The sequence below is a fragment of the Panicum virgatum genome, chromosome 2N, assembly GCF_016808335.1.
Source record: "Panicum virgatum strain AP13 chromosome 2N, P.virgatum_v5, whole genome shotgun sequence".
Taxonomy (NCBI): domain Eukaryota; kingdom Viridiplantae; phylum Streptophyta; class Magnoliopsida; order Poales; family Poaceae; genus Panicum; species Panicum virgatum.
The window spans coordinates 40921291-40946705 of NC_053146.1; the positions used below are offsets into that span (position 1 = coordinate 40921291).

General features: G+C 47.3%; 1 protein-coding gene across 1 annotated transcript; it reads left to right on the forward strand.

Annotated features, from left to right (window-relative positions):
• The first annotated feature begins 15330 nt into the window (after window positions 1-15330).
• On the forward strand, window positions 15331-18907 carry LOC120662618. Its single transcript, XM_039941728.1, has 4 exons — window positions 15331-16650; window positions 17029-17259; window positions 17350-17525; window positions 18886-18907. Exons 1-4 carry the CDS (start codon window positions 15331-15333, stop codon window positions 18905-18907), a joined length of 1749 nt encoding a protein of 582 aa, XP_039797662.1.
• Window positions 18908-25415: the final 6508 nt, after the last annotated feature.

Below are 25415 nucleotides of genomic sequence, written 5' to 3' on the forward strand. Positions count from 1 at the left end.
GCTTAGCTTACAAGTTAAAAGTGAAGGTCCAAGCCAAAACAAGCTAAGCTCACAACTTGGACATTTGTTGCCCAAGTCCCCCATAAGGTAATGGTAGCTAGATTTCAATTCAAGCATCATGTAGCTCCATTACTTTTGCTAGGATGTTTGCTTGTTTTGCATCTCCTAGTGTTATATATGGTGGGTTGCTTATGCCATGACTCTAACCCATGAGCAACCTACATGGTTTGATAAGTGTGTAGAAAGCTACACAAGGTTACCTTTCATGGTACACGGACTTCATGAGGTATGTATTTCTTATGTGTACTATGAACACAAGCTATAGGGTAAACTCCCCAATTGTGTAAAAATCAATGTGCATACATTTGCTTGGTGATTCAAACACTAAATGCACACATTTAGGGGGAGTTCACTTTATAGCTTGTGATTTTGAGACTAACATGTTTGCTAGCTTATCTTTTGTAGTCTCACGTGAAGTTAACACTCTAAGAGAATGTTTCTCACAATCAATGTGAACAAACAACTCTATAAGAGTGGTTAGAAAAATTGTGCCTTCATGCATGTTGAGCCATGCTTTATTGAACTTAAATGCTCATATCTAAGTTCATAAGCTATGTGCTCATACACTTGCTCAACCTAGGTGTACCAAGTACTCTTCCTTCAAAGACTTTCAATTGGTTGCAAGTCACTTTCAATTTGGTACATGCAAGGTAAACTAAGTTGTTTCCCCCGGAGGTATGCTAGGTTCTAAACTCATTCAATTGGTATAATTGTCAATTTCTTATCCTTTTTAGAGCTACCTCCGTGCATGATATGATCTAAGCTTTCTAGTTATAACATCTAGTTGTGCACTTGATTTTCACATTATCACTTTATGCACATACTTGTGGAAAGCTTAGCTCATGTCATGCTAGTTTCGTGATTTTGTGATCCACCATAGTAAATTCTCAATTGGTATCTTCATTGATATCATACAATTGGATCATGAGTCATGGAGCTAACTCCCTAGGATACTAATCTTCTTTTGAGCTATATTATTTTGCAAGACCTTTTAGAAGCAAGACCTTTTAAGTAATTTGATTCCAAAGAGGGACAAATGTGGATCAAATCAAGGTATTTTCTCAAGGAGAGGAAGCATATCCCGAAGAGGGAGAAATACCAAAGTGAATCAAGTCATGAGGGAGAATCAAAGGGGGAATCAATGTTTTAGAGGGAGGCCAAGTCATCATTATATGGTGGTAAGCATCCAAGCTACGGGGAATTTGGAGGCTTGACAAGGTTTGGATGCATGAGTAGGGATGCATCATGCAAAAGTTTTAAATTAAAGCCAAGTTGTGGATTAAAGATTAGTAACCCAAATTCCCCTTCCCTACATATGAGGTAATGAGCAAGGTAAAAGGATGATCTCAAATTCATTTGATATCCTTCATGCATCATTGTAGCTCAATGCCTCTCTAGGAATGCATGATCTTATCTTTACAATTGGTATTTACATTTGGTATCTTTTATGCCTTCCTAGAAATATCATATGGTAGGTTGTTTTGGTACTAACTTCTTATCTAGTGCAACCTACATGGGCAAAAACCGTTGCTTCACCATGACACATATTTTCGAAAGAAAATACCAAAGTCTACAATTGGTATCAATCCTATCCTTGGTATCCATTTGGTGTCATGTTTTTCAAGTTATAGAGTTTGATCCCCATTATGTGAATTACAAGTGCATACATTTGATTAAGTGATTCAAACACTAATGCACACATTTAGGGGGAGCTAACTCTATAGCTTGTGTTTTTGTGACTAACATGCTTTACAAGTGCTATTTGTTGTAGTCACACTCCTTTTTGTCCATATGGTAATACACTCAATCCCTCGATATCAAGATAATACACATTGCAATTAACCTTACATTTGGTATCAATGGATCAAGAAAGATTGGACAAGGGAAGAAGACCAAGCCATAACTCCCAGCATGGCTAGTCACCTAAAGCTATCTCCATGAATTCAATTTCTTTTGAACACTACCCCTACAAGTCACAATTGGTATTACAATGGATGTCAAGATAGGAGGTACCACAAGTTTTGAAAAAGGGGGAGCTTGTTCAAACAATGGGAGATATGCCTAATCTAGTTGGTATAACACTCTATCACTAGTGAATTTCTTTTGCTACTAATGATCCTTGTTGCTAGTGGTTATGAAGCTTTTAGGTGTTTGATGACAAAGGGGGAGAAAATGTACCCTAAAAGCAAGCAAGTGATGCCATTAGCAAGGGGGAGGAATGGAAAATGCAATGCAAAAGGATGCATGGTGATAGGGGGAGGTACTTAGTCAATGTGGGGGAGAAGTGCAATTTGATGATCCCATGGACTAAGGTACAAATTTTTCATTGCTCATATAGTTCAAACCACACACAAGCCTTTGTTCTACAATTCTTTCTACAATTGGTATCAAGGGCTCTTTAAAATGAGCATTGAAATGTCATCCAAGCAAGCTAAGTAGTTTCTAACTTTTCAAATTGGTATCAACTTCATATTCTTGAAATTCATCTTGCTTGTTTTGGTTGTGTTGTCATCAATCACCAAAAAGGGGGAGATTGTAGCGAAAATGGCCTCTCATGCCATATTTCAATATAATGTTTTGGCGATTGATGACACACGCAACACTTGAACTAATGTGTTTGCTTAGATGATATACTCAGGCTTTTAGGTTCAAGTGATGACAAAGAGAAGAGAGGCGAAGCTAGGCCCGAAGGGCCGCCCCTACGGGGGTTCCGCTACCCGGTTAGCGGACGGGGGTCGAGGGGGAGCCGGCCCTCGCGGGTCTCAGGGCAGCGCCCTGAAACCTAAAAGAAATCAAGTCACCGGTTGAACCGACGCCAAGCAAATTACACACGTCGGTGCATTGACTTGAGCACGTCTGGGAGTTTTAGTATCACCGGTTAAACCGACGTAAGGCAAAATGTACTCATCGGTGCAATGCCAGAGATGGCCTGCGGGCTAGGGTTTGGCACCGGATGAACCGACGATAGGAAGTTTGAATACGTCGGTGCAATGGCAGAAGCAGACCAAGGAAAATGCATACATCGGATGAACCGATGATGCACCGGTTAATGGCGTCGGTGCAGTTGTCCAGAGAGTTTGTTTTTCAAGGATCAGAGGACAGTTGCACTCACCGGTTAAACCGACGCTAACATTACATACACCGGTCGATTGCGTCGGTTGATTGCCCGTACACGTAACGGCTAGTTTTCAGTGGGCAGTTTAGTATCACCGGTTAAACCGACGATGGCGATTTGGGGAGCATCGGATTAACCGGTGTTAAGCACATTTCTGGCAGCTTTTCTCCAACGGCTATATTTGCTTGTGCTGCCTATATATACCCCCAAGGCCGCACCATTTGAGTGTGCTGGAGTTCAAAGAAGTATACTAGAGCTAAAGATCATCTCCAACCACCATAGAGCTTCATTGTACATCATATAGGCTTAAGCACACTTGTGAGAGTGCTTAGTGCTTGTTTAGGCTTAGTTCTTGAGAGAACTAGCTTGAGAGAAAGTCTTGCTGCGGCAAGCAACTTGTGTACTCGTCGTGTGACCCTCCGACTTGGTGTGGAGTGGCAACGACACTTTGTGCGGGGAAGGAGGCCCCTACTTGGTGTTAAAGCTCCAAGATAGTGAAGACGGTGCCGTGGTGACGCTTCGAGATAGACGGTGGCGGTGACCTCGTCTTTGTGACTTGGCGTCACTTAGCCTTTGCTTGTCGGGAGCCTTGGAGGCGTGGCAAGACGGTGATCAAGCGAAGAGACTCGGCATCACACTTGTTCTTTGTGAGCAAGTGGCCGTGGACGTAGGGAGGGACTTTGGTGTCCTAACCGAACCACGTTAAATCGTGTGTCTTGGTGTCTTCACGGGAGTTTGCATATCCTCTCCCTTACCGCTTTACTTACCGCATTACGTTTCCGCATTTACTCTTTCTTGCTTACCTTTACTTTCCTAGTTAGTTTGATTAGGATTGGCTATAGGTGGCAAGTCTTTTGGGGTAAGTAGAGGGTAGCATAGATAAACCTTAGTCATAACTAGCATGTGTAGGACGTGTTAGGTTTATCTTATGCAATTAGATTGAGCCCTAGGATAGAAAAGCGATTAGCGACCCTATTCACCCCCTCCCCCTCTAGGGTCGGACACCCCGGTGATCCTTACAACTTCATAAGTAAGGGTCTCGCTATTTGTCGGGTACCATAATTTGGGGTACCTCGATTATCGTCATAATTACGTCATCCAGAGTTAACGGGAAAAGGATTGCCCATGAGCAGACCATCCTCGCTTCCGAAAGCCCACAGGCCCAAGAGCCATTGCTTCCAAGCTAGGCCAACGCGGCCCACGAACTCCGCTTCATCCACGGAGGCCTCAGGGAATCGTCCGATTCGCTCGAGGCCTCGCATCGTCTGAGCCCCGGTGGGACCTCGAGGCAAACATCCGATTCGCCCGAGGCTCCGCTGGCCGTGGCCTCTCTGGGTCGCCCCTCAGCCAACCACTCCGACCGATGGTATACGCGCATTAAATGCCGCCTGCTCCACCGCGAACCCCGCTGCCAGTGCTCGACGACTCTGGGACGGATGTGACCTGCGTCTCATCTACTTTTTACCATGCGGATGATGACAGGACCGCGACGGTCTCCACTATTTTACCATCCCAAGCACTATTTCAACCGCCCTCATCATGACACTGTCGTCACGTCCCATCCGAGCCTCTGCATCGCACACCTTGGGACAGGGCCCCGTCTTGTCAAGAAGAGCCTCGGCGACTCCCCCTGCGGCGCTTACGATTCCCGATGTACTCAAGCAGTACGAAAGTACGCCCCGCCCATAATATCTACCCTGATGTTTCAGGGCATAGCGAGGGTTGAATCGACTGTGTCAGTGGCTCGTAAACGTCGTGGGAGGATTATGAGGCATGCTTCCTGCCACGCCAAACACTGTTTCAACCACTCCGCTCCAGGTATTCATGATACGTCACATCCAAGGTCCGTCACCATAGGCTTCGGACGGGACCCGTACACCCCGTTCGAGCCTCGGCTCTCTGCACCTGGTCGAAGGATGCGGGGCCCAGTAAATCTTCACGGGAGGCCTCAAATGCTTCCTCCTACGTCAGCCCGCGCATCTGAAGGGATGTCAGAAATCGCGCCAAGTACCACGCCCATGCTATCAACCGCCATGGGGCTACAGGGCCTCGGACGTCGTCTCGTCTCCATCAATGCTTCGACTTCTCCAATAATTCACCTACACGAACGCTTCACCTTCATCGACGGTCGCTCTACCAACATCAATTACCAAAGTAACCCTGTTGGCGGTCGATTTCGATGATTTTTACCGCCAACATTCCTTCGGATTTCATGCTTTTAGAACTATGTTGTTATAATTTTCACTAATATTAACAAGTTCCATGAGTTTTGGTGAGTATTTGAATCCAGGAGCAACATGTACGAAAATGGGCCGAAATGGGGTGAACCCCAGGCCGGTTGGCCTACCCCTGCAACATTTCGTCGTGCAACTTTGTGGAAGGTGGTTTGAGCACAAGATCAAGTCACCCTAATGTGGTCTAGGCAGAATTCATAAGTCAAGACCGAAAGGCTTGAACCAAGTGGAGTTGAGCCCAAATCCGATGACAACCCGAAGATTCAGAACCCAACTCAACTTGAGGAGCAATGTGGGCCTTGAGAGCAACGTGCCAGAGTGACGAAAGCCCGAGCCGAGCCAAACCAAGGCCGGCCGGCCTCTAACTGCCTCCATTGAAGCCACGCAACCGCCACCGACTTTACGAGAAGATCCAGAGCGTCCACCCAAAGGCGGTGGCCAGATGGCCAAATCCCCAGGCCGGCCGGCCTAGGGGAGGCCGGCCGGCCCCACCTGGTGGCCTCTGATGCTCTCCCTTGGCGTGAAAGACAAGCAGAACTACCTTACCAGCGTACAACCGACGCTCAGCTAAGTACCGACCATAAAGTAGTATAAATAGAGCACCAACCCCCTCTTGTAACACACACACACCATCCATTAGAGAAGAGTGTCTCTTGTTACATTCTTGTGTTAGAGCAGGAAGAGAGTGAGGTGAGCTCTCTGGTAAAAGCCGAGCTAAAGAAGCAGACTCGAGTTCTCTCGGTCTTACTCCACTTTTGTATCCACCTCGGAGGAATATACTTTGAGTAAGTTCCTTGTCTCAACTTCAGTATCTCGCTAGCTTTACTTTTCTATCTTAGTTACTTGTTTAAGTACTTACTTTGATCTGCGGGATCCTGAGTCTGTGTAAGTAGCAAGTTCTGCTTATTTGAGGCTGCTTTCTATCTAAGTACACGGTAGGAGCAAGTAGCTCGAGAGCTGTGGGCGTGGTGCCCAGGCTTGGTAGTTATCTCAGGTTGTGTTCCACCCCACAGAACCGTTATGGTAGGCGGTAGGTGGTGACAGCCCTATCTATCCTTTGTAGTCCACCATGTTTGGGTGTTTTCATAGCAGTAGTTGCAGGTTGCCATCGGACTCCCCTCTCATCCCTTTCTGAAGTCCTTCCTCTTCCAGCCGCCAAAGCGGATCAAGTTAGTAGTTAGCTTGTTAACTAGTCAGAACGGTAGGTTATCTGGAGTTAGGCCCTCTTTCCTTCGCCTTTTTCTTGCTGGTTGTGTCCGGTTGAAGATCTCTACATTTGGTCGAAGCTTTACCGTTCCTTGGATTCGATATCCCAGGTATACTCGGTGAAAGCTACAATCGGTCTCTGTGCGCTTGCGGAGTAATTCATTAGGCTAAGGAGTGCCAACAAGCTTTCTGGCACCGTTGCCGGGGAATGGTTGCAATACTAGATTTAGAGCTAATCAGCCGTACGACTTCCCATCCATCCATATGGAGTTTTCTCCTAGTTATCCGGTAGGTCCATCTCGCGAGTATTTGGAACCGCCATCATCTTGACACCCCATTCTATCCGATGGTTGTGAGATCCGTCCTAGTCTCGTAGCCATGGTTCGCGCACAGTCCTTCTCTGGTAAAAAGGACGAGTGTCCCTATGCTCACTTGCAAATCTTTGAAGAGAATTGCTCTCTTCTAATTATACCCAGTATGACCCAAAACACCTTACGGTGGAAGCTATTCCCGTTCTCTCTGACAGGGGAAGCCAAGATTTGGTACAACCGGATGGCAAGGAGAGTCGGAGGAGATTGGATACAGTTGAAGGATGAATTTTTCTTGTTCTTTTATCCTATTTCCAAAATGATTCCCCATCGGAAACAACTGCTATCATTCGAGCAAGGCGATGAATCACTTGGAGTAGCCTGGGCTAGATTCATGCATTTAGTAGACTCCGGGCCACCACACCAGATGCCGGAGGAAATACTTATGCAACACTTTTTCTATGGCCTTAAACCGGAAAGTGCACATTTCATGAATGTGGCTTCCGAGGGATCCATCATGTACAAGACAGTAGCTGAAGTCAGAACTCTCCTAGAGAAGGTTCTGAATAGCACTGACTACACCGGTATCTACAATGATCCACCAGAGCTGATAGAGTAGCCCAGCGAGACACAACAGCTTCAAATCCTCTCAGCCACATCCTCTCCACCTCCACCATACATAGAGGAGATAACCGAACCACCAAAGTCCCCAGATCATGAGCCCCTAATTGAAGACATGCCTATGATCATACCCGATCTCTTCACAGAGGAAGAGTACTTGGAACTCGGTAATGTTGCAAGCATGCCGAAGGAACATAAGTGTATTTGCTCAAGATCTGAGGCGTTCATTCCCGAAGCTTCATCGCAGATAGAGGGTCTTTCTACGATCATAAGTAAGGAATGGACAGAGGAAGCCGAGGCTAGCAGTAGCGTCATTCAGATCTACTGCAATCCTAGAGTACTCCTCTGCACTATTGGGGACGCTAAACCACAGGAAACTTTTTACGACCCGAAGGTCGGGGTGAATGTGATGTCCAAAACTTTTTACGACCCGAAGGTAGTCAAGAAAGAGGTGCTTAAACTACTTGTAACAACCCGGCCCGGGATAACGGCTAAGATCTACTCTACACGTTGAGTAAATCACACCTACTAAATAACTTTCTTGCGCTTTCGTCCTCTCTTCGCGCAAAAGGTTGCAACCAGAGTTATTCAACTACCCTGGGCCTGGTATTTAAGCTGGTCTAGGTTCCCTTCAACTTCCAGTACGGGACCAATTCGCGTCGCTACATTACTGCTACAGTACTCATGAATTTGGCCCAGCCCACTCTAGCCCGTGGGCTGTTACACTACTGCACGCGGGCATTATATACCCCATGCAAGACAGTGAGTGGGTCAGCCCAGTTCAAGTGGTCCCTAAGAAGGAAGGTATGACAGTAGTCTGAAATGAGAGGAACGAGCTCATACCTCGGCGTATATTGACCGGATGGAGAATGTGTATCGATTACCTGATGCTCAACAAGGCTACCCGGAAAGATCACTTCCCTCTTCCCTTTATCGACGAGATGCTTGAACGGTTGGCAAAGCACTCATACTTTTGCTACCTCGATGGATACTCTGGTTATCATCAGATTCCTATCCATCTCGATGACCAGAGCAAGACTACCTTCACCTGCCCCTATGGTACGTTTGCCTATCGGCGAATGTCTTTCGGTCTTTGCAACGCACCAGCGTCATTCCAAAGGTGCATGATGGCAATCTTCTCAGACCTAATTGAGCGCATCATGGAAGTGTTCATGGACGACTTCTCAGTCTATGGCAAAAACTTTGATCAATGCCTTGAGAACTTAGAAAAAGTTCTCAAGAGGTGCCAACACCTAGTTCTCAACTGGGAAAAGTGTCACTTCATGGTCAGAGAAGGAATTGTTCTCGGACATAGAGTGTCTGAGCGAGGGATAGAAGTGGATCGGGCAAAAATCGATGTTATCGAATAGTTGCCACCCCCGACTAATGTCAAGGGAGTCAGGAGTTTCTTGGATCATGCTGGTTTCTACAGGAGGTTCATTAAGGACTTCTCCCGTATAGCCAGACCCTTGACGAACCTACTGGCAAAAGACGCCCCGTTCAACTTCGACGAGGATTGCCTCGTGGTCTTCTATACCCTCAAGAAGGCACTCGTGTCCGCACCCATCATTCAACCTCCCGATTGGAAACTTCCTTTCGAGATCATGTGCGATGCAAGTGACTATGCCGTAGGCGCAATGCTTGGTCAATGTAGAGATAAGCAACATTATGCTATATCCTACGCAAGTAAGACATTGACCGGACCCCAACTCAACTACGCCACAATGGAAAAGGAACTCTTGGTGGTAGTATTCGCCATGGACAAGTTCAGATCCTACTTGGTCGGTGCAAAGGTGATTGTGTACACGGACCACGCAGCACTAAAGTACCTCCTAACCAAGAAGGATGCCAAGCCACGACTCATCCATTGGATTCTGCTCCTCCAAGAGTTTGATCTGGAGATAAGAGATAAGAAAGGAGCAGATAATTATGTGGCAGACCATCTCTCAAGGATGCAAGTACAAGGATCGGATTTGCCGATCAATGATTACTTGAGAGATGATACTCTCCTGAAGGTCACCTCATGCAGTCCATGGTACGCAAACCTAGTAAACTTCATGGTGACTGGTTACATACCTCCAGGAGAAGACAAGAAGAAACTGATACACCTCAGCAGATTCCATTTATGGGATGACCCATATCTGTTCAAAGTCTGCGCTGATGGTTTACTCTGCCGTTGCATCCCGCTATGTGAGACACGCAAGATTCTAGAGCGTTGTCACTCCTCACCCTATGGAGGATATTACGGAGCCTTCCGAACCCATGCAAAAGTTTGGCAAAGTGGATTCTTTTGGCCAAACATGTATGGAGACGCGAAAGAATTCGTGTGGCGTTGCCCAAGATGTCAAAAACACGGGAATATCAATTCCCGAGACGCAATGCCACTAAAGAGCAATCTTCAAGTGGTTATCTTCGACATTTGGGGAGACGACTTCATGGGTCCTTTCCCAATGTCGGAACAATGCGAATACATCTTGGTGGCAGTGGACTATGTGTCCAAGTGGGTCGAAGCACTTCCTTGTGTTGCGGCCGATTCAAGGAGCTCCAAGAAAATGTTCCAAGAAATCATATTTCCTCACTTTGGGGTTCCAAGAGTTGTGATCAGCGATGGAGGCTCACACTTCATTGACAGAACTTTCAGGAAGTGCCTCAGCGAGCTAGGAGTAGACCACTGGGTTGCAACACCATACCATCCCCAAACAAGTGGTCAGGCAGAGACGTCCAATAAGCAAATCAAGAACATCTTGCAAAAGACGATCAATGCCATGGGGAAGGGTTGGAAGAGCAAATTACCCGAGGCACTATGGGCTTATCGAACGGCTTACAAAACGCCAATTGGTATGACACCGTATCAACTAGTTTATGGCAAGACTTGCCATTTGCCAGTTGAACTCGAGTATAAGTCCCATTGGGCAATGAAGAGGTGGAATATGGATCTCCAATCAGCCGAAATCAAGCGACAAATCCAACTGGCTGAATTGGATGAATGGAGGGAGAAGGCCTACCACAGCTCTAAACTCTACAAAGAGCGAACAAAAAGATGGCATGATAAGCGTATCAAGATCAAACAGTTCAAAACGGGAGATAAGGTACTCCTTTTCAACTCCCGTGTTTGTTTGTTTGGTCATGGTAAACTTAGAAGCAAGTGGGAGGGCCCCTTCTTAGTGCTTAACGCCGCCGACCATGGCGCTATAACCCTCCAGGACGATGACGGGAATGTTTTCAAGGCCAATGGCCAGAGATTGAAAACATTCCTCGAGCCCGAAATTCCCGAGCTCGAAGAAGTAGATGTCTACGAGCTTTTCGAGATAGAATAATCATCTATGGTCGTCGCCGTACCTAAAACGTGCCCTATCTTAGGCTAGATCTTTCTTTCCTTTTCCCCTCTATCCTTTCTTCCCTTTTCTGAACCAAAACACCAAACTACCCGAGAAAGGAAGGGATCAGGAGGAGCCTCCAGAAGATTGGCGCCCACACCTAACAAGGTGGGTCCGGCCGGCCTGGCTTCGGGGCCGTTCGGCCTCATCCTTTCATGCAATGTTCTCTGCAGCCTCAACGTTCTGATCTTGGGTGTTCGGAGCACGATGAGTCGATTTAAACCGAAAGGCTCCCTCCTCTTCCTCACTTCACAGCTTTGCACCAGTTCTCATCCTGAGTTTCATCCCTCTCTCTGAGATCACCACCATGGCCTCGCAATCTTCCCCTATGACACCAAAATCCGAAGCCATGGATACACCCACTCCTAGGGCACCCTCCAAGTCCAATCAAACCCGTGCATCATCAAGCAGCGTCAGGATCCTGGAACTGGTGGAGATCGCCGCCTTCTCGCCATCGCCGCCGGCTGGCAAGGGGCGCCAGCCCCAGGCTGGCTAGCCTATGGGAAGCAGGCCGGCCTCACCCCGAGGCTACCTGTATCCCGGCTCGGTGGAGAGTTATGTTGAGGGCCCAGGATTAAGGCCCCTCGTGCGCTCCCGCACACGCAGCCCGACACGACCTACCATGGGGGTTCTTTCCCCTAGGAAGGTTGTGACGAAGCACGCGGGAACATCGTTGGGAGGGGCGCGTGTCGCGCAAGTCACTGCACTCCAAATGGTGCAGCAGGACTTGTCCACGTACTTCCCGGAGTACTCTCCCGCCAGCCCTAGCCCTCCACGCCATCGCGTGTCTGGGGCAAAGGTCGGCAGGGGGAAGGTGCTCACCCCTCCATTGGATCGCACCGGCACTGATCTTCCACCGGGTTCAGTGCATCGCCATATCCGGGCACCACCGATCCGTGGACCACCGGAGGTTCACGCTTACACCGACTCTGACGACGACGAGGAGGAGGAGGAGGTGCCCATTGACATCGCCTCACTCCGTGAGCAGCTCGCTGCTCTCGGAATACGCCTCAACAACATGGATGAGCACGTAGCCGAGACAAAGATTGATAGGATGGTGTTAGGGGATAGGGTGGACACCCTTCGCAAGGCAGTTCGTTCCAAGATCAAACGCCTTGCGAAGGCGACCGGGAATGAGGATCTCTATAGATCCCCGGATCCGAAGTAGGTGTTGGGTTTAGATTAGCTTTAGTTTTAGTTTGGGTGCTTTATTTTCCTTCATTTCTTTGTTTCATTTAATTTGTAATCAACAGCACCCCCATCTTTGCTTTGAATAAAATAAGAATTCTAGTTATTTCCTCCTAGTGTCTATGTGGTTGGTGCACATGTGTGTGCCAACCACACCCCTGCTCTCACGTTTAACTATTGCGTAGCAAAACCAAATGATGAGGGTGAACACAAGATTCCAGAAAAATTCAGACGAATTTCAAAAGAAAAGCAAGCCGAGTGGCTTAAATTAGGCCGGCCGGCCTGAGATCTTTGGAAAATCACCAAAACACCCTCACTGGGGTAGAACAGACCGAGCTTGAATCTGTGCAAAAGGGCCATGAAGGATGGCCACAGGTCTAGGCCGGCCAGCCTCTCCTAGGCCGGCCGGCCCCACCTGGCGGCCATTCCCTAGCCCCCTTCGCGTGCTCACGGTTTGCTATCTCTATTCCCTGCTCCTTCCTGGTTTCGTGCAATTTCATTCAAAATCATGCCAGCTAAATTAAAGTAAAATATTTGAATGAAATGACTAGGAAGAGTTGAAATCTTTTCACAAACATGGTGGTGCTAAGTTTTATTTCTTATGCAAGTACCGAATTGCCTCCGGAACTCATGTTTAGGATCACCTGATCGTTTGCTTATTGCTTTCTATGATATAATGACATGAAGATTGTGCTAGCCCTAAACTCAAGGTCTTGGAAGCTTTTATTTCGAAAACACAAAACCAGGCAAAATTCTAATGCTCAACTTTACTGATACCCATTCCAGAGCCATACTTACAAAATCCAAACACATAGCTATCCTCTACATTGTGAGCTTGCTCAAATTTAGTGCCTCAAAAAGGAATTTAGATTGATTCATCTTCTTGGGATCATTCACGTACATGTCCATCAACCCGAGTCCATAAGATGTGGTTGCAAAACAGCACTGCACCCCCCTGAAAAGAAAGAAAAGGGTGAATATCATTCATGCCTTTTGTCTCAAAAAAAAGAGAGAAGAAGAAGAAGGGGGAAGTGTATGGTGCTAGACACAAAACCACCATGGAAAGATATCTTCATTTCTCACTTGCACTTGACCCATAAGATGAGCTTCTAGATTACTAAAAGACACTAGGTTTGATCTTGCAATATACATGTTAAGGGTATGCGACATCCTTCACTTAGCTCTACATACACATTTTCAGAACAATTTCTGGGAGGGCTAGTGAAGTTGTGAACAAAAATCGAGTGAATGTGATGAGGACATCACTCCTACGGATACAAACGACACTCCTCAAGATGATATACAAGGTCCTATTACTCGCGCACGTGCTCGACAATTGAACTTACAGGTGAGTTCGTTCCTAAGTAATGTTTATTGTGAATCTGAGAATAGATTGCTACCTAATGACTTAATTGTACTTAGGAACAAAGGAGAGGACCAGCAAGGGTGTGGAGAAGGCCTTGGAGGCGTGGAGGACCAGCAAGGACGTCCGGATCAAGATGGAGGCCCAAACCGATTCGACTTCGTTTCAGTTTCGGACTCCAGGAACAGGCCGCACTAAAACAGACGCCCAGGTTGTATACGGAGTAGGATTTGGGCGCACTTGATATGGATGGAAAGATAATTTCAAGACGCTTCCAATGGCTCTGGTTTCAGGCTCAAATTCATCCGGAGTCGACGGGAATCGTCTGTGGAAGTTGGCGTCCAGAATCTGTCCCGGTGCTGCGTCACTGTTTTTGGGCCGATGGCCCGTGTATCGTGTTGGAGCCCAATAGGGGCGCGTCCAGGAGGTCTTGCGTGACCTAAACCCTTATTAATAGCTGCCGCCGCCATTGTGAGACTTGGGTTTTGCTTAGATTCATTCTGTCAAGAACAGTTGTCGCCGTTCATCGGTTTGTGAAACCCCAACTTGTGAGATTAATCAATCATCTGCAGAGTCACTTTATTTGAGCTGCGTTTCTTTCGAGTTCTTGCTTGTGTTCTTCGTTGCGCTTGCAGGGATTAGCCTTCTTGGCGAGGTCAACCGGGTTGTGACACGGTTGATAACCAGAGGAGTTGTGGTGCTAAGATTGCTGGATTCGGGTTTTAGGATCTGAAGCCGGATCGGTGTGTCTCGCTCCGCCTACAACGAGAGTTATCCAGAACCTGACGGAAGATCGGGAACCCACGTCCCCATTATTTGGTAATCAGAGACTCAGGTTTACTGTTAGGTTTTACTTCTATCTTTAGTTCGAGTGTTTTTTTTGTTGTCTTTCGTCCCATAGTCCACGAAAAAGCCTTTTGCATAATTCTTTTTCAGAGTCCGTCGTGTTGAGTTTTGTGTCCTAGTTCATCGTCTTGTTGCTGGTTAGTTCGTGTTTTGGTCCAGTAGTGTTTTTCCATCCCCGCTGCCATCAGATCCACCATCGCTTACCACCCGATTTGGGTTTTCCTCTCCACAGAAACCCTAATCGGACCTCCGAACTTCAAACGGCCAAATCTCTCGCATACGGATTCGGAATCAGGTGAAATTTAACTTTTCGGACAAGAGAAAAAAATTTCGCATCCGTCTGTCCCCGGGATACACCGGGTTGGGTGATTTCAGAATTGCAAAATTTGCATCAGAAAATTGTCTGTCGGAGCTCGGAAGTTTCTGCACGTTTTTTTAAAGTTTTTGCAGAATTTCCATAGGCCACATCTTATAGCCGTTCGAGCTGAAATTTTGTGAGAAGCCTATTCTAGTGAGGCAGATTGAGAAAAAATATCAAAAAAAAAAGAAAAAAAAAGAAAAGTTGATTTCTACTAGTGCCTCCACCTCACGACGAGCTCCGTTGAGCCCGATTCAGTGCTGTTTATCGTATCCATACTTGATCTTGATCCTGCTTGTTACCATTACTGTTCTAGGACACGTATAGGCCAGCAACTAGGACAAGTGTGCTTTTGGACCATTATTCAGCATTGCTATCTGATTTTGAATTGTGTTCCACATACTTATACTTTTGAGCCTCCCATAGCTACACATATTATCATTACACCCAGAGGATCTTGCAATCTTGGTACCACTTCCTCACAGGTATCACGAACCGGCCACCGGTTGTACCGTCCACTGCTCGTGTTGGTAAGAACCTTGTAAGGGCTTGGTAAGACGCTCTCTTTAGTAGTGACCTTGAGAGGCACCACCACCTGAGTAGTCAGATTATTAGGGATAACCTTCACTGTTTGTTCCTGTTTTTGTGTCTACCATGGCAGGTGATGATGGAAGTGGGGGTCATACTCCCAAGGACTTCAACGAGTGTGTTAGCCAAGAACAGCTGGATGATGCCAAGAGAGAGATGCACGAGGTCATCACCAAGGCAGTCACCGAGGCGATCATAGGCCTCAAGCTTGGTGAAATCATATCCACGGTTACTGACAGGATCGATGTGTTGGAGGCTCGTCAACAGCACAATCAAGATGAGGACATGGTGTATGATGACCAAGGTAATATAGATGAAGCGGCCACACGGGAAGCACGGCTACGCCGTCGTCTTCGCCGCAACACACAAGGTATGGGTGGTACTCACAACCACAATCACCAGCAAGGTAATCAGAATCGTGTACCCGATGATCCTTATGCTAAGGTTAAGTTTACAATACCTTCCTTTTCTGGATATTATGATGCTGAGGGGTACCTTGATTGGGAGATGACAGTAGAGCAGAAATTTAGTGCACACCTTGTACCTGAGCAACATAGAGTTAGACAAGCCACTAGTGAGTTTAAAGATTTTGCTATCGTTTGGTGGACCGGTCTAATTGCTGAGGATGCTGCACCTACTACTTGGAATGATCTTAAGTCTGCTATGCGTGATAGATTTGTTCCCCCATCGTACCATAGAGATTTGCGTAAGAAATTGATGCGCTTAGAACAGGCAGATAAAACCGTGCAAGATTATTATGGTGAGCTTCAAAAGGGCTTGATGCGTTGTGCCATAGTTGAGGGAACTGAGGATGCTATATGTAGATTTTACTCGGGCTTGAGGCGTGACATTCAGGACATTGTTGATTACAAAGAATTTCACACTGTCAACCAGTTGTTTCAGTTCGCCATGCTTGCAGAGAAGGAGTTGCAGGGACGTGATTTGCAGAGCAGGAGCAAGGCCACCTACACCCCACGCTCGGCGCCATCTTCGGGGCTGACCAAGCCTGCCTCTTTTCGATCGCCCCCACCTGCGAGCAACAAGCGACCAGCAGCTTCGGAAGCTGCCACAACGCCAAAACCATCTCCTGCGCGTACTTCCGACTCAGGTAAAACGTTTTTGCAGGAGCCAGCCAAGAGTTCGTCCTCCGTGTCCTCGACGGGAGGCACGACCGTTCAGTGCCACCGCTGCCATGGATTTGGACATGTGCGGAAGGATTGCCCAAGTCAGCGGGCATACATTGCTACCGAAGACGGCTACATTAGTGCCTCCGACATTGAAGATGATGAAGAAGAAGAACCAGAAGAGGCTGCGGAGGCCGGTCATGTTCTGGGTAGCGAGAACACAGCAGCCTTTAGGAGCATCATTGTGAAGCGAGTGCTCAGCGTACAGGCACAACAACCAGAGAAGTTTCAGCGCCATAATTTGTTCCAGATTTTCTTCGTCATCAACAATCGGCGAGCGCGTGTCATCATTGATGGAGGTAGTTGCAATAATTTGGTGAGTTCAGATTTGGTCAAGAAGCTTGGCTTGGCCACACGTCCACACCCCCATCCATATTATATTCAGTGGTTTAATGATGCGGGGAAAGCTAAGGTAACACAATCTTGCAGAGTTTCATTTTCCATTGGTTCATATGCTGATTCCATAGATTGTGATGTTGTACCTATGGAGGCGTGTTCGCTTTTGTTGGGTCGACCTTGGGAATTTGATAATGATGCTTTACACCATGGTAGAAGTAATACTTACACCTTCATGCATAAGGGAAAGAAAATTACTTTACTTCCTATGACCCCTGCTGAAATTGTACAAGCTGAAAAAGAACGAGCTGCTACTTTGCATGAAACTAAATCTGAAAATCAGCAAGTTGCTAATTCTGTTTACCCACCTAAAAATGATAAGTCTGCACCTATTTCCAAGACTGATGGGATTAAATTGAAGGGTGGAGTTTTACTTGCTAGAAAATGCGACCTTGCTGAAATCTCTGATGATGATGTTTGTTACACTTTGGTGTGCAAACAAACATTGTTTTCCCTTGATAATGATGTTAGCTCGATACCTCCTGTTGTCGCTAACCTTTTGCAGGAGTTTGAGGACATTTTTCCAGCTGACATACCTCCCGGACTGCCACCTATGAGGGGAATTGAGCATCAGATCGACTTGATTCCGGGAGCGACTTTGCCTAACCGAGCTGCTTATCGAACCAACCCCGACGAGACTAAGGAAATTCAGCGCCAAGTCCAAGAGCTTTTGGACCGCGGGTATGTACGTAAAAGCCTTAGTCCTTGTGCCGTTCCTGTGCTTTTGGTTCCTAAGAAAGATGGTACTTGGCGTATGTGTGTTGATTGTAGAGCCATAAATAACATTACCATTCGATATCGCCACCCTATTCCTAGACTTGATGATATGCTTGATGAGTTGTGTGGCGCTATAATTTTTACAAAGATTGACTTGCGTAGTGGTTACCACCAAATTAGAATGAAACTTGGAGATGAATGGAAAACAGCTTTTAAGACTAAATTCGGCTTGTATGAGTGGTTAGTAATGCCTTTTGGTTTGACTAATGCACCAAGTACTTTCATGCGATTAATGAATGAAGTTTTAAGAGCTTTTATTGGACGATTTGTGGTGGTTTACTTTGATGATATCTTGATTTACAGCAAGTCTTTGGATGAACATATGGATCACTTACGTGCTGTTTTTAACGCTTTACGTGATGCACGTTTATTTGGTAACCTTGACAAGTGCACCTTTTGCACGGATCGAGTCTCTTTTCTTGGCTATGTTGTTACTCCACAGGGAATTGAGGTGGATGAGACTAAAATTGAAGCCATAAAGAGTTGGCCGGTTCCCCAGACCGTCACACAGGTGAGGAGTTTTCGTGGTCTTGCAGGATTTTATCGCCGCTTTGTCAAAGATTTCAGCACCATTGCTGCGCCACTGCATGAGTTGACAAAGAAGGGTGTGGTGTTCCGTTGGGGAAAGGCACATGAGGAGTCCTTTTGCACTTTGAAGGACAAGCTTACACATGCTCCTTTGCTGCAACTTCCAAATTTCGGTAAGACTTTTGAGCTTGAATGCGATGCTAGTGGAGTTGGCATTGGAGGTGTCTTGATGCAAGAAGGTAAACCCATTGCTTACTTTAGCGAGAAATTGCATGGCCCTGTTTTGAATTACTCTACGTATGATAAAGAATTGTATGCACTTGTACGTTCTTTAGAGACGTGGCGTCATTATTTATGGCCTAAGGAATTTGTTATTCACTCCGATCATGAATCGCTTAAGTATCTTCGTTCTCAAAATAATCTGAATCGTAGACATGCTAAGTGGGTTGAATTCATTGAATCTTTTCCTTATATTATCAAACACAAGAAAGAGAAGGATAATGTGATTGCCGATGCTTTGTCTAGACGTTATACTATGCTGTCCCAACTTGATTGTCGGATTTTTGGGCTTGAATCGATCAAAGAACAATATGCGCTAGACCCTGATTTTAAAGAGGTGTTGCTGAATTGTAAAGAGGGACGTACATGGAACAAGTTTGTGATAAATGATGGATTTGTGTTTAGAGCTAACCGCATATGCATTCCAGTTGGTTCTGTTCGTCTTTTGTTGATGCAGGAAGCGCATGGTGGAGGTTTGATGGGACATTTTGGTGCGAAGAAGACAGAGGATGTTCTGGCCACACACTTCTTTTGGCCAAGGATGAGGAGAGACGTTGAGCGGTTCGTGGCTTGTTGTAATACATGTCAAAAAGCTAAGTCGCGCTTGAACCCACATGGTTTGTATATGCCTCTTCCTATTCCTTCGGTTCCGTGGGCGGATATTTCTATGGACTTTGTTTTGGGATTGCCTCGGACGAAGAGGGGGAGTGATAGCGTTTTTGTTGTGGTCGATCGTTTTTCCAAGATGGCACATTTTATACCTTGTCATAAAACAGATGATGCCATTCATATTGCTAACCTCTTTTTCAAAGAGATTGTTCGCTTGCACGGTATGCCTTCTACTATTGTTTCAGATCGCGATGCAAAATTCTTGAGTCATTTTTGGCGCACGCTATGGAACAAATTGGGGACAAAGTTATTTTTTTCTACAACATGTCATCCCCAAACTGATGGACAAACTGAGGTGGTGAATAGAACATTGTCTACGATGCTACGAGCAATATTGAAGCAAAATTTGAAGATGTGGGAAGAGTGTTTGCCGCATGTGGAGTTTGCATATAATCGGGCGGAACACTCCACCACCAAGGTAAGTCCTTTTCAGGTAGTGTATGGTTTTAACCCTCATGCTCCCATTGATCTTTTGCCTCTACCTACTACTGAGCGTGTACATAGTGATGCTAAAGAGCGTGCTGATTTTATTTTAAAATTGCATGCTTCAACCAAAGAGAACATTGAAAAGATGACTGAGAAATATAGAATTGCTGGTAGTCAAGGTAGAAAGGAAGTTAAACTTGAACTGGGTGATTTAGTTTGGTTGCATTTGAGAAAAGAAAGATTTCCAGATTTGAGAAAGTCTAAATTGATGCCACGTGCTGCTGGACCATATAAAATTTTGGAAAAGATTAATGATAACGCATATAAACTTGAGTTGCCCCCAGAGTTTGGGGTTAGTCCCACTTTTAACATTTCAGATTTGAAGCCATATTTTGGAGAAGAAGATGAGCTTGAGTCGAGGACGACTCCAATTCAAGAGGGGGAGGATGATGAGGACATCACTCCTACGGATACAAACGACACTCCTCAAGATGATATACAAGGTCCTATTACTCGCGCACGTGCTCGACAATTGAACTTACAGGTGAGTTCGTTCCTAAGTAATGTTTATTGTGAATCTGAGAATAGATTGCTACCTAATGACTTAATTGTACTTAGGAACAAAGGAGAGGACCAGCAAGGGTGTGGAGAAGGCCTTGGAGGCGTGGAGGACCAGCAAGGACGTCCGGATCAAGATGGAGGCCCAAACCGATTCGACTTCGTTTCAGTTTCGGACTCCAGGAACAGGCCGCACTAAAACGGACGCCCAGGTTGCATACGGAGTCGGATTTGGGCGCACTTGATATGGATGGAAATATAATTTCAAGACGCTTCCAATGGCTCTGGTTTCAGGCTCAAATTCATCCGGAGTCGACGGGAATCGTCTGTGGAAGTTGGCGTCCAGAATCTGTCCCGGTGCTGCGTCACTGTTTTTGGGCCGATGGCCCGTGTATCGTGTTGGAGCCCAATAGGGGCGCGTCCAGGAGGTCTTGCGCGACCTAAACCCTTATTAATAGCTGCCGCCGCCATTGTGAGACTTGGGTTTTGCTTAGATTCATTCTGTCAAGAACAGTTGTCGCCGTTCATCGGTTTGTGAAACCCCAACTTGTGAGATTAATCAATCATCTGCAGAGTCACTTTATTTGAGCTGCGTTTCTTTCGAGTTCTTGCTTGTGTTCTTCGTTGCGCTTGCAGGGATTAGCCTTCTTGGCGAGGTCAACCGGGTTGTGACACGGTTGATAACCAGAGGAGTTGTGGTGCTAAGATTGCTGGATTCGGGTTTTAGGATCTGAAGCCGGATCGGTGTGTCTCGCTCCGCCTACAACGAGAGTTATCCAGAACCTGACGGAAGATCGGGAACCCACGTCCCCATTATTTGGTAATCAGAGACTCAGGTTTACTGTCAGGTTTTACTTCTATCTTTAGTTCGAGTGTTTTTTTTTGTTGTCTTTCGTCCCATAGTCCACGAAAAAGCCAAAACAAAAACTACCTTACCTGCGTACAACCAACGCTCAGCTCATTACCGACCAAAGAATAGTATAAATAGAGCACCAACCCCCTCTTGTAACACACACACACACACACCATCCATTAGAGAAGAGAGTCTCTTGTTACACTCTTGTGTTAGGGTAGGAAGAGAGTGATGTGAGTGCTCTGGTAAAAGCCGAGCTAAAGGAGCGGACTTGAGTTCTTCCGGTCTTAATCCACTTTTGTATCCACCTCGGAGGAATATTCTTTGAGTAAGTTCCTTGTCTCAACTTCAGTATCTCGCTAGCTTTACTTTTCTGTCTTAGTTACTTGTTTAAGTACTTACTTTGATCTGCAGGATCCTGAGTCTGCATAAGTAGCAAATTCTGCTTATTTGAGATTGCTTTCTATCTAAGTACACGGTAGGAGCAAGTAGCTCGAGAGCTGTGGGCGTGGTGCCCAGGCTTGGTAGTTATCTCAGGTTGTGTTCCACCTCACGGAACCGTTGTGGTAGGCGGTAGGTGGTGACAGCCCTATCCGTCCTTTGTAGTCCACCACGATCGAGTGTTTTCATAGCAGTAGTTGCAGGTTGCCGTCGGACTCCCCTCTCATCCCTTTCTGAAGTCCTTCCTCTTCCAGCCGCCAAAGCAGATCAAGTTAGTAGTTAGCTTGTTAACTAGTCAGAACGGTAGGTTATCTGTAGTTAGGCCCTCTTTCCTTCGCCTTCTTCTCGCTGGTTGTGTCCGGTTGAAGATCTCTACGTTTGGTCGAAGCTTTACTGTTCTTTGGATTCGATATCCCAGGTATACTCGGTGAAAGCTACAATCGGTCTCTGTGCGCTTGCAAAGTAATTCATTAGGCTAAGGAGTGCCAACAAACCCTAGGTCTCCCCTTAAGGCTATAAAAGGGGAAGCTCGGGGGTCCTGCCAAGGCATGCACACTAGGCAAACAACACTCCACACTTCACCGCTTGCTCACATTCACTCCCACCGATATTGGCACTTGCCTCAATCACAGATACTTGGGATCTGCTCCCTCTCTCGACCTGCTTGTATCCCCTACTATGAACACTTAGGTGCAAGATAATACAAGTCTTCTCCCCCCCCCCGCTGGACATAGGGCCTTCTTTTGCCCGAACCAGGATAAATCTTGTGTCCCTCTTGCATCACCATCCGGATCAGGGAGCACACATCACATAAATTTATTGTTGGTTTGGATCCACTCATCGAAACACCGACAGTTGGCGCGCCAGGTAGGTGCGTTGTGTGTCCACACCATCCCATTTCGACCCAGATGGCTACCTTCGTCCACTCGCTTCCCGTCGCCACGATCATCCAGTTCGGCACTCTGGAGTTCATGTCACTCGGAGACGGCTACGACATGGTCCTCCTCTCACCCATGTGCAATGACGACCACGCCTGCCCTTTCCACCCTCCGCTGCGACCGATCCTACCCCGTCCTCAGCTCCCGCCGATGAGGTAGGGACACTGTTGATGCTTGTTATCATATAAAATATATAGTCAACTAGCATGATAAATGGACTAAATTGCAAACCAAACATAGACTTAGGGTTTTATCTAACAAAGTTCAATGAGTTTTGGTGAAATGTATATTTTCAGGGACTATACAGGAAAACAGCGAGAGTTATCAAGCCGTACGAGATAATGACTTGTGCAGATCGTAATCAAATCCCATACCTAGTCAAGAAGACTCTAGAAGACACCAGAAGACAACACGTGAAAGCTCGGGACAAATGGCCATAAGGGGAGCACGCCCGTGCTCATGGGTGAGCACGCCCGTGCTGCTACAGTAATGAATCCAGCTCAGCTTCGAGTATGTTCCAGAAGATATCCAAACCGACCTAGAGAACCATATATGGCCGTTGATTAAAGTCGGTTTGGTCCGATGGCTCACAAGCATTGCTTCTTTCTTGGCCGCTACTCCACCCAAGGCTATATAAGCAAGGCCAAGGCTAAACCCTAATTCATTATTCATTGTATTATCAATAGGCATAGACCCTGAGTCTAATCTAGATCTAGAACTAGACTAGATCTAGAACTAGAACTAGATGAGCATTTATCAAGTTGAGAGATTAGATTAGATCTAGTCTAATGAGAGGTCTATAAGGCGTGGGTTGGAGGTAGTGCTAGGCGTGATGTAATTTCTTGTACCTCCGGGATCAAGTTCTATGTAGAGCTTGGTTCTGAGACTCTATGGTGGATTACTTTTTATTTCAAGTAAGTAACGTTGCTCTTATTATATCTTATGGTTTGCAACTCTCTTTTGGGTACTCTAATCTGTATGAATCTATAGATTAGTGGGGTAATTCTCGGTGTAAGCATGGTGCTTAGATCTAGGTTGCTTGTAGATGCACCCTATCTTTAGGATCGGTGGTTAGATCGCGATGGTGATAGCTCCTCTATATAGCAAAGATCTATATAGGAAGTGAGAGTCGTAGATCCTCTGTATTCCTCCTCTACGGCATTGGTCCATCCCTCCACAAGCTCGTTGCTCCGCCGCTCGTCCGTTTCCTCCCCGAGGTAGTAACCCTCACTTACCATCTCGAGATTGAAGGTGTAGTGGGATCGGATGACGGCCAAGCAGCGCTTCATACCAATGTGCAAAGCATCCCGAATACGGCGACGAAGATGTCTGAGTCACTCAGGGTAAGAACAGGCCTCGTGTCCGACACGATCTGAGCAGACATCATGATGCCTGTGTTGGTGATATGCCCAAGAACCCATCATCACAATACAATTTAAAGGCCCAAAATGATATTGATCCAAGAGGGATTAGGATTATTAATGGGCCTATGAGATAGAAGCCCATTAGTACGCCCTATATATACGAGGGAGGGGCTAGGGGGCGAAACCCTGAGCTGCGCCACCTCCCTAGCCGCCGCCCCTCCCTCTCTCTCGGCCGCCGCCCTTGCCGTGCGTGCGGTGCTAGCACACCGACGCCTGGCGTTTCATCCCCGTACGTGTGGACTCCGTGGAGGCGCTGCTGCGACTGCTGTGCTGATCGGCTGCTGGGATCAAGTACGAGGAGCTCGGTTCGTGGGACGTGATCGACTACTTCCTCTACATTGACGCGCGACTTCTTCCGCTGCGCTGCGCGTCTAGTGGTAATGATATATGATCTTCTACTCGCAAGCGTCTTGGGTATATGCGGTAGTGGTGCTAGCGTAGCCTACCCGTTTACCTACATCCTGAGCCTCCCCAAACCCGGGGTCGCCTCCGTCCTGGGTAGGCGGCAGGTCCCCCATGCCCGGCATAGAACCCATGGCCAGGGCCAACACGGCCTCATCGGGAACCCTCGCGGCATCAGCAGCAACCGATCTCGTCCCCGAGCGTGGAAGGGGGTCGCCGACGAGCTCATCCGCCGTATGCCTAGGCTCTTCCACAGACACTGGCGCCTGCACCGGGTCTGATGTCCGGCTCTCGAGAGTCGAAACCTCGACATTCACTTGATGGCTACCCTCAGGCCATCATTGCGGGCCGCCTCCTGAGGCATGCCCAAAGCCGCTCCCTGTTGCTCGAGAAGCACCTCAACCTCCGTCATCGGAACCTCCCTCGGGGACGCGGGCAGTGGATCCACGCTGTTAGAAGCTCCCTGCCGAAGGTCGGCTTCAGTCGGCCCTTGCTCAGGGAGGAGACTGGTTTGTGTGATGGCCATCTCAGTGGCATGCCGCGCAGACGCCCCGGCAGTCGAGTTCCTGCTCATCCTGAGCGCCACAGTGGATCCTAAGCGCAGAAGCGGATCTGACCTCGCCACAGCCCTGCGAGGCTACGTTCACATGCGTCAGCATCAACTAATCGACAACAACCTCAAGAGTGACCGGAAGGGGATCCCTACGAAGATCGCAGAATAACAAGCCTCTTCCGCGATGTCGACGCCGGCGACGTCCTCTGCCCGAGACCCATTGAACCGCTCGAGGAAGGGGTCCCAGATCTGGGGGACCCGCTCTGCGGCCGCGGCCGCTAAGCAGTCAGCGCCAAGGGAGCGGTGCCCGCCGATGAGCCCGCCACAGTGGGCATCGCTACCAAGGTACCGGCCCCAACTTGCAACAACGACAACCACTCAGAAAGCTCGGGTATCGCTGGCATTGCCTGGGCCACGGCGGTCGATGTCAGGGATACCAACGCCGACACACTTTGTCCCGGCGGGTCATCCGCCGCCTGCTTGAGAACTGACCGAACGCCGGCAGCTCGGGGACAGGGGGACAGACCTCGCTAGCCTTCCACGAATGCCCTACGAAGAAATAGACGACGATGAACGAATGAACCGGAGGAGGGGGAGGCATCAGAACAGAGGGCAGCAACTTACCAGCCGAGGGTACCTCAAATCCGGACGCATAGGGACCTTACAGATCAGGAGGAGCTCTTGCTCCTTGGTCCCTTCCACCTTCTTCACTCGTTTGGCAAC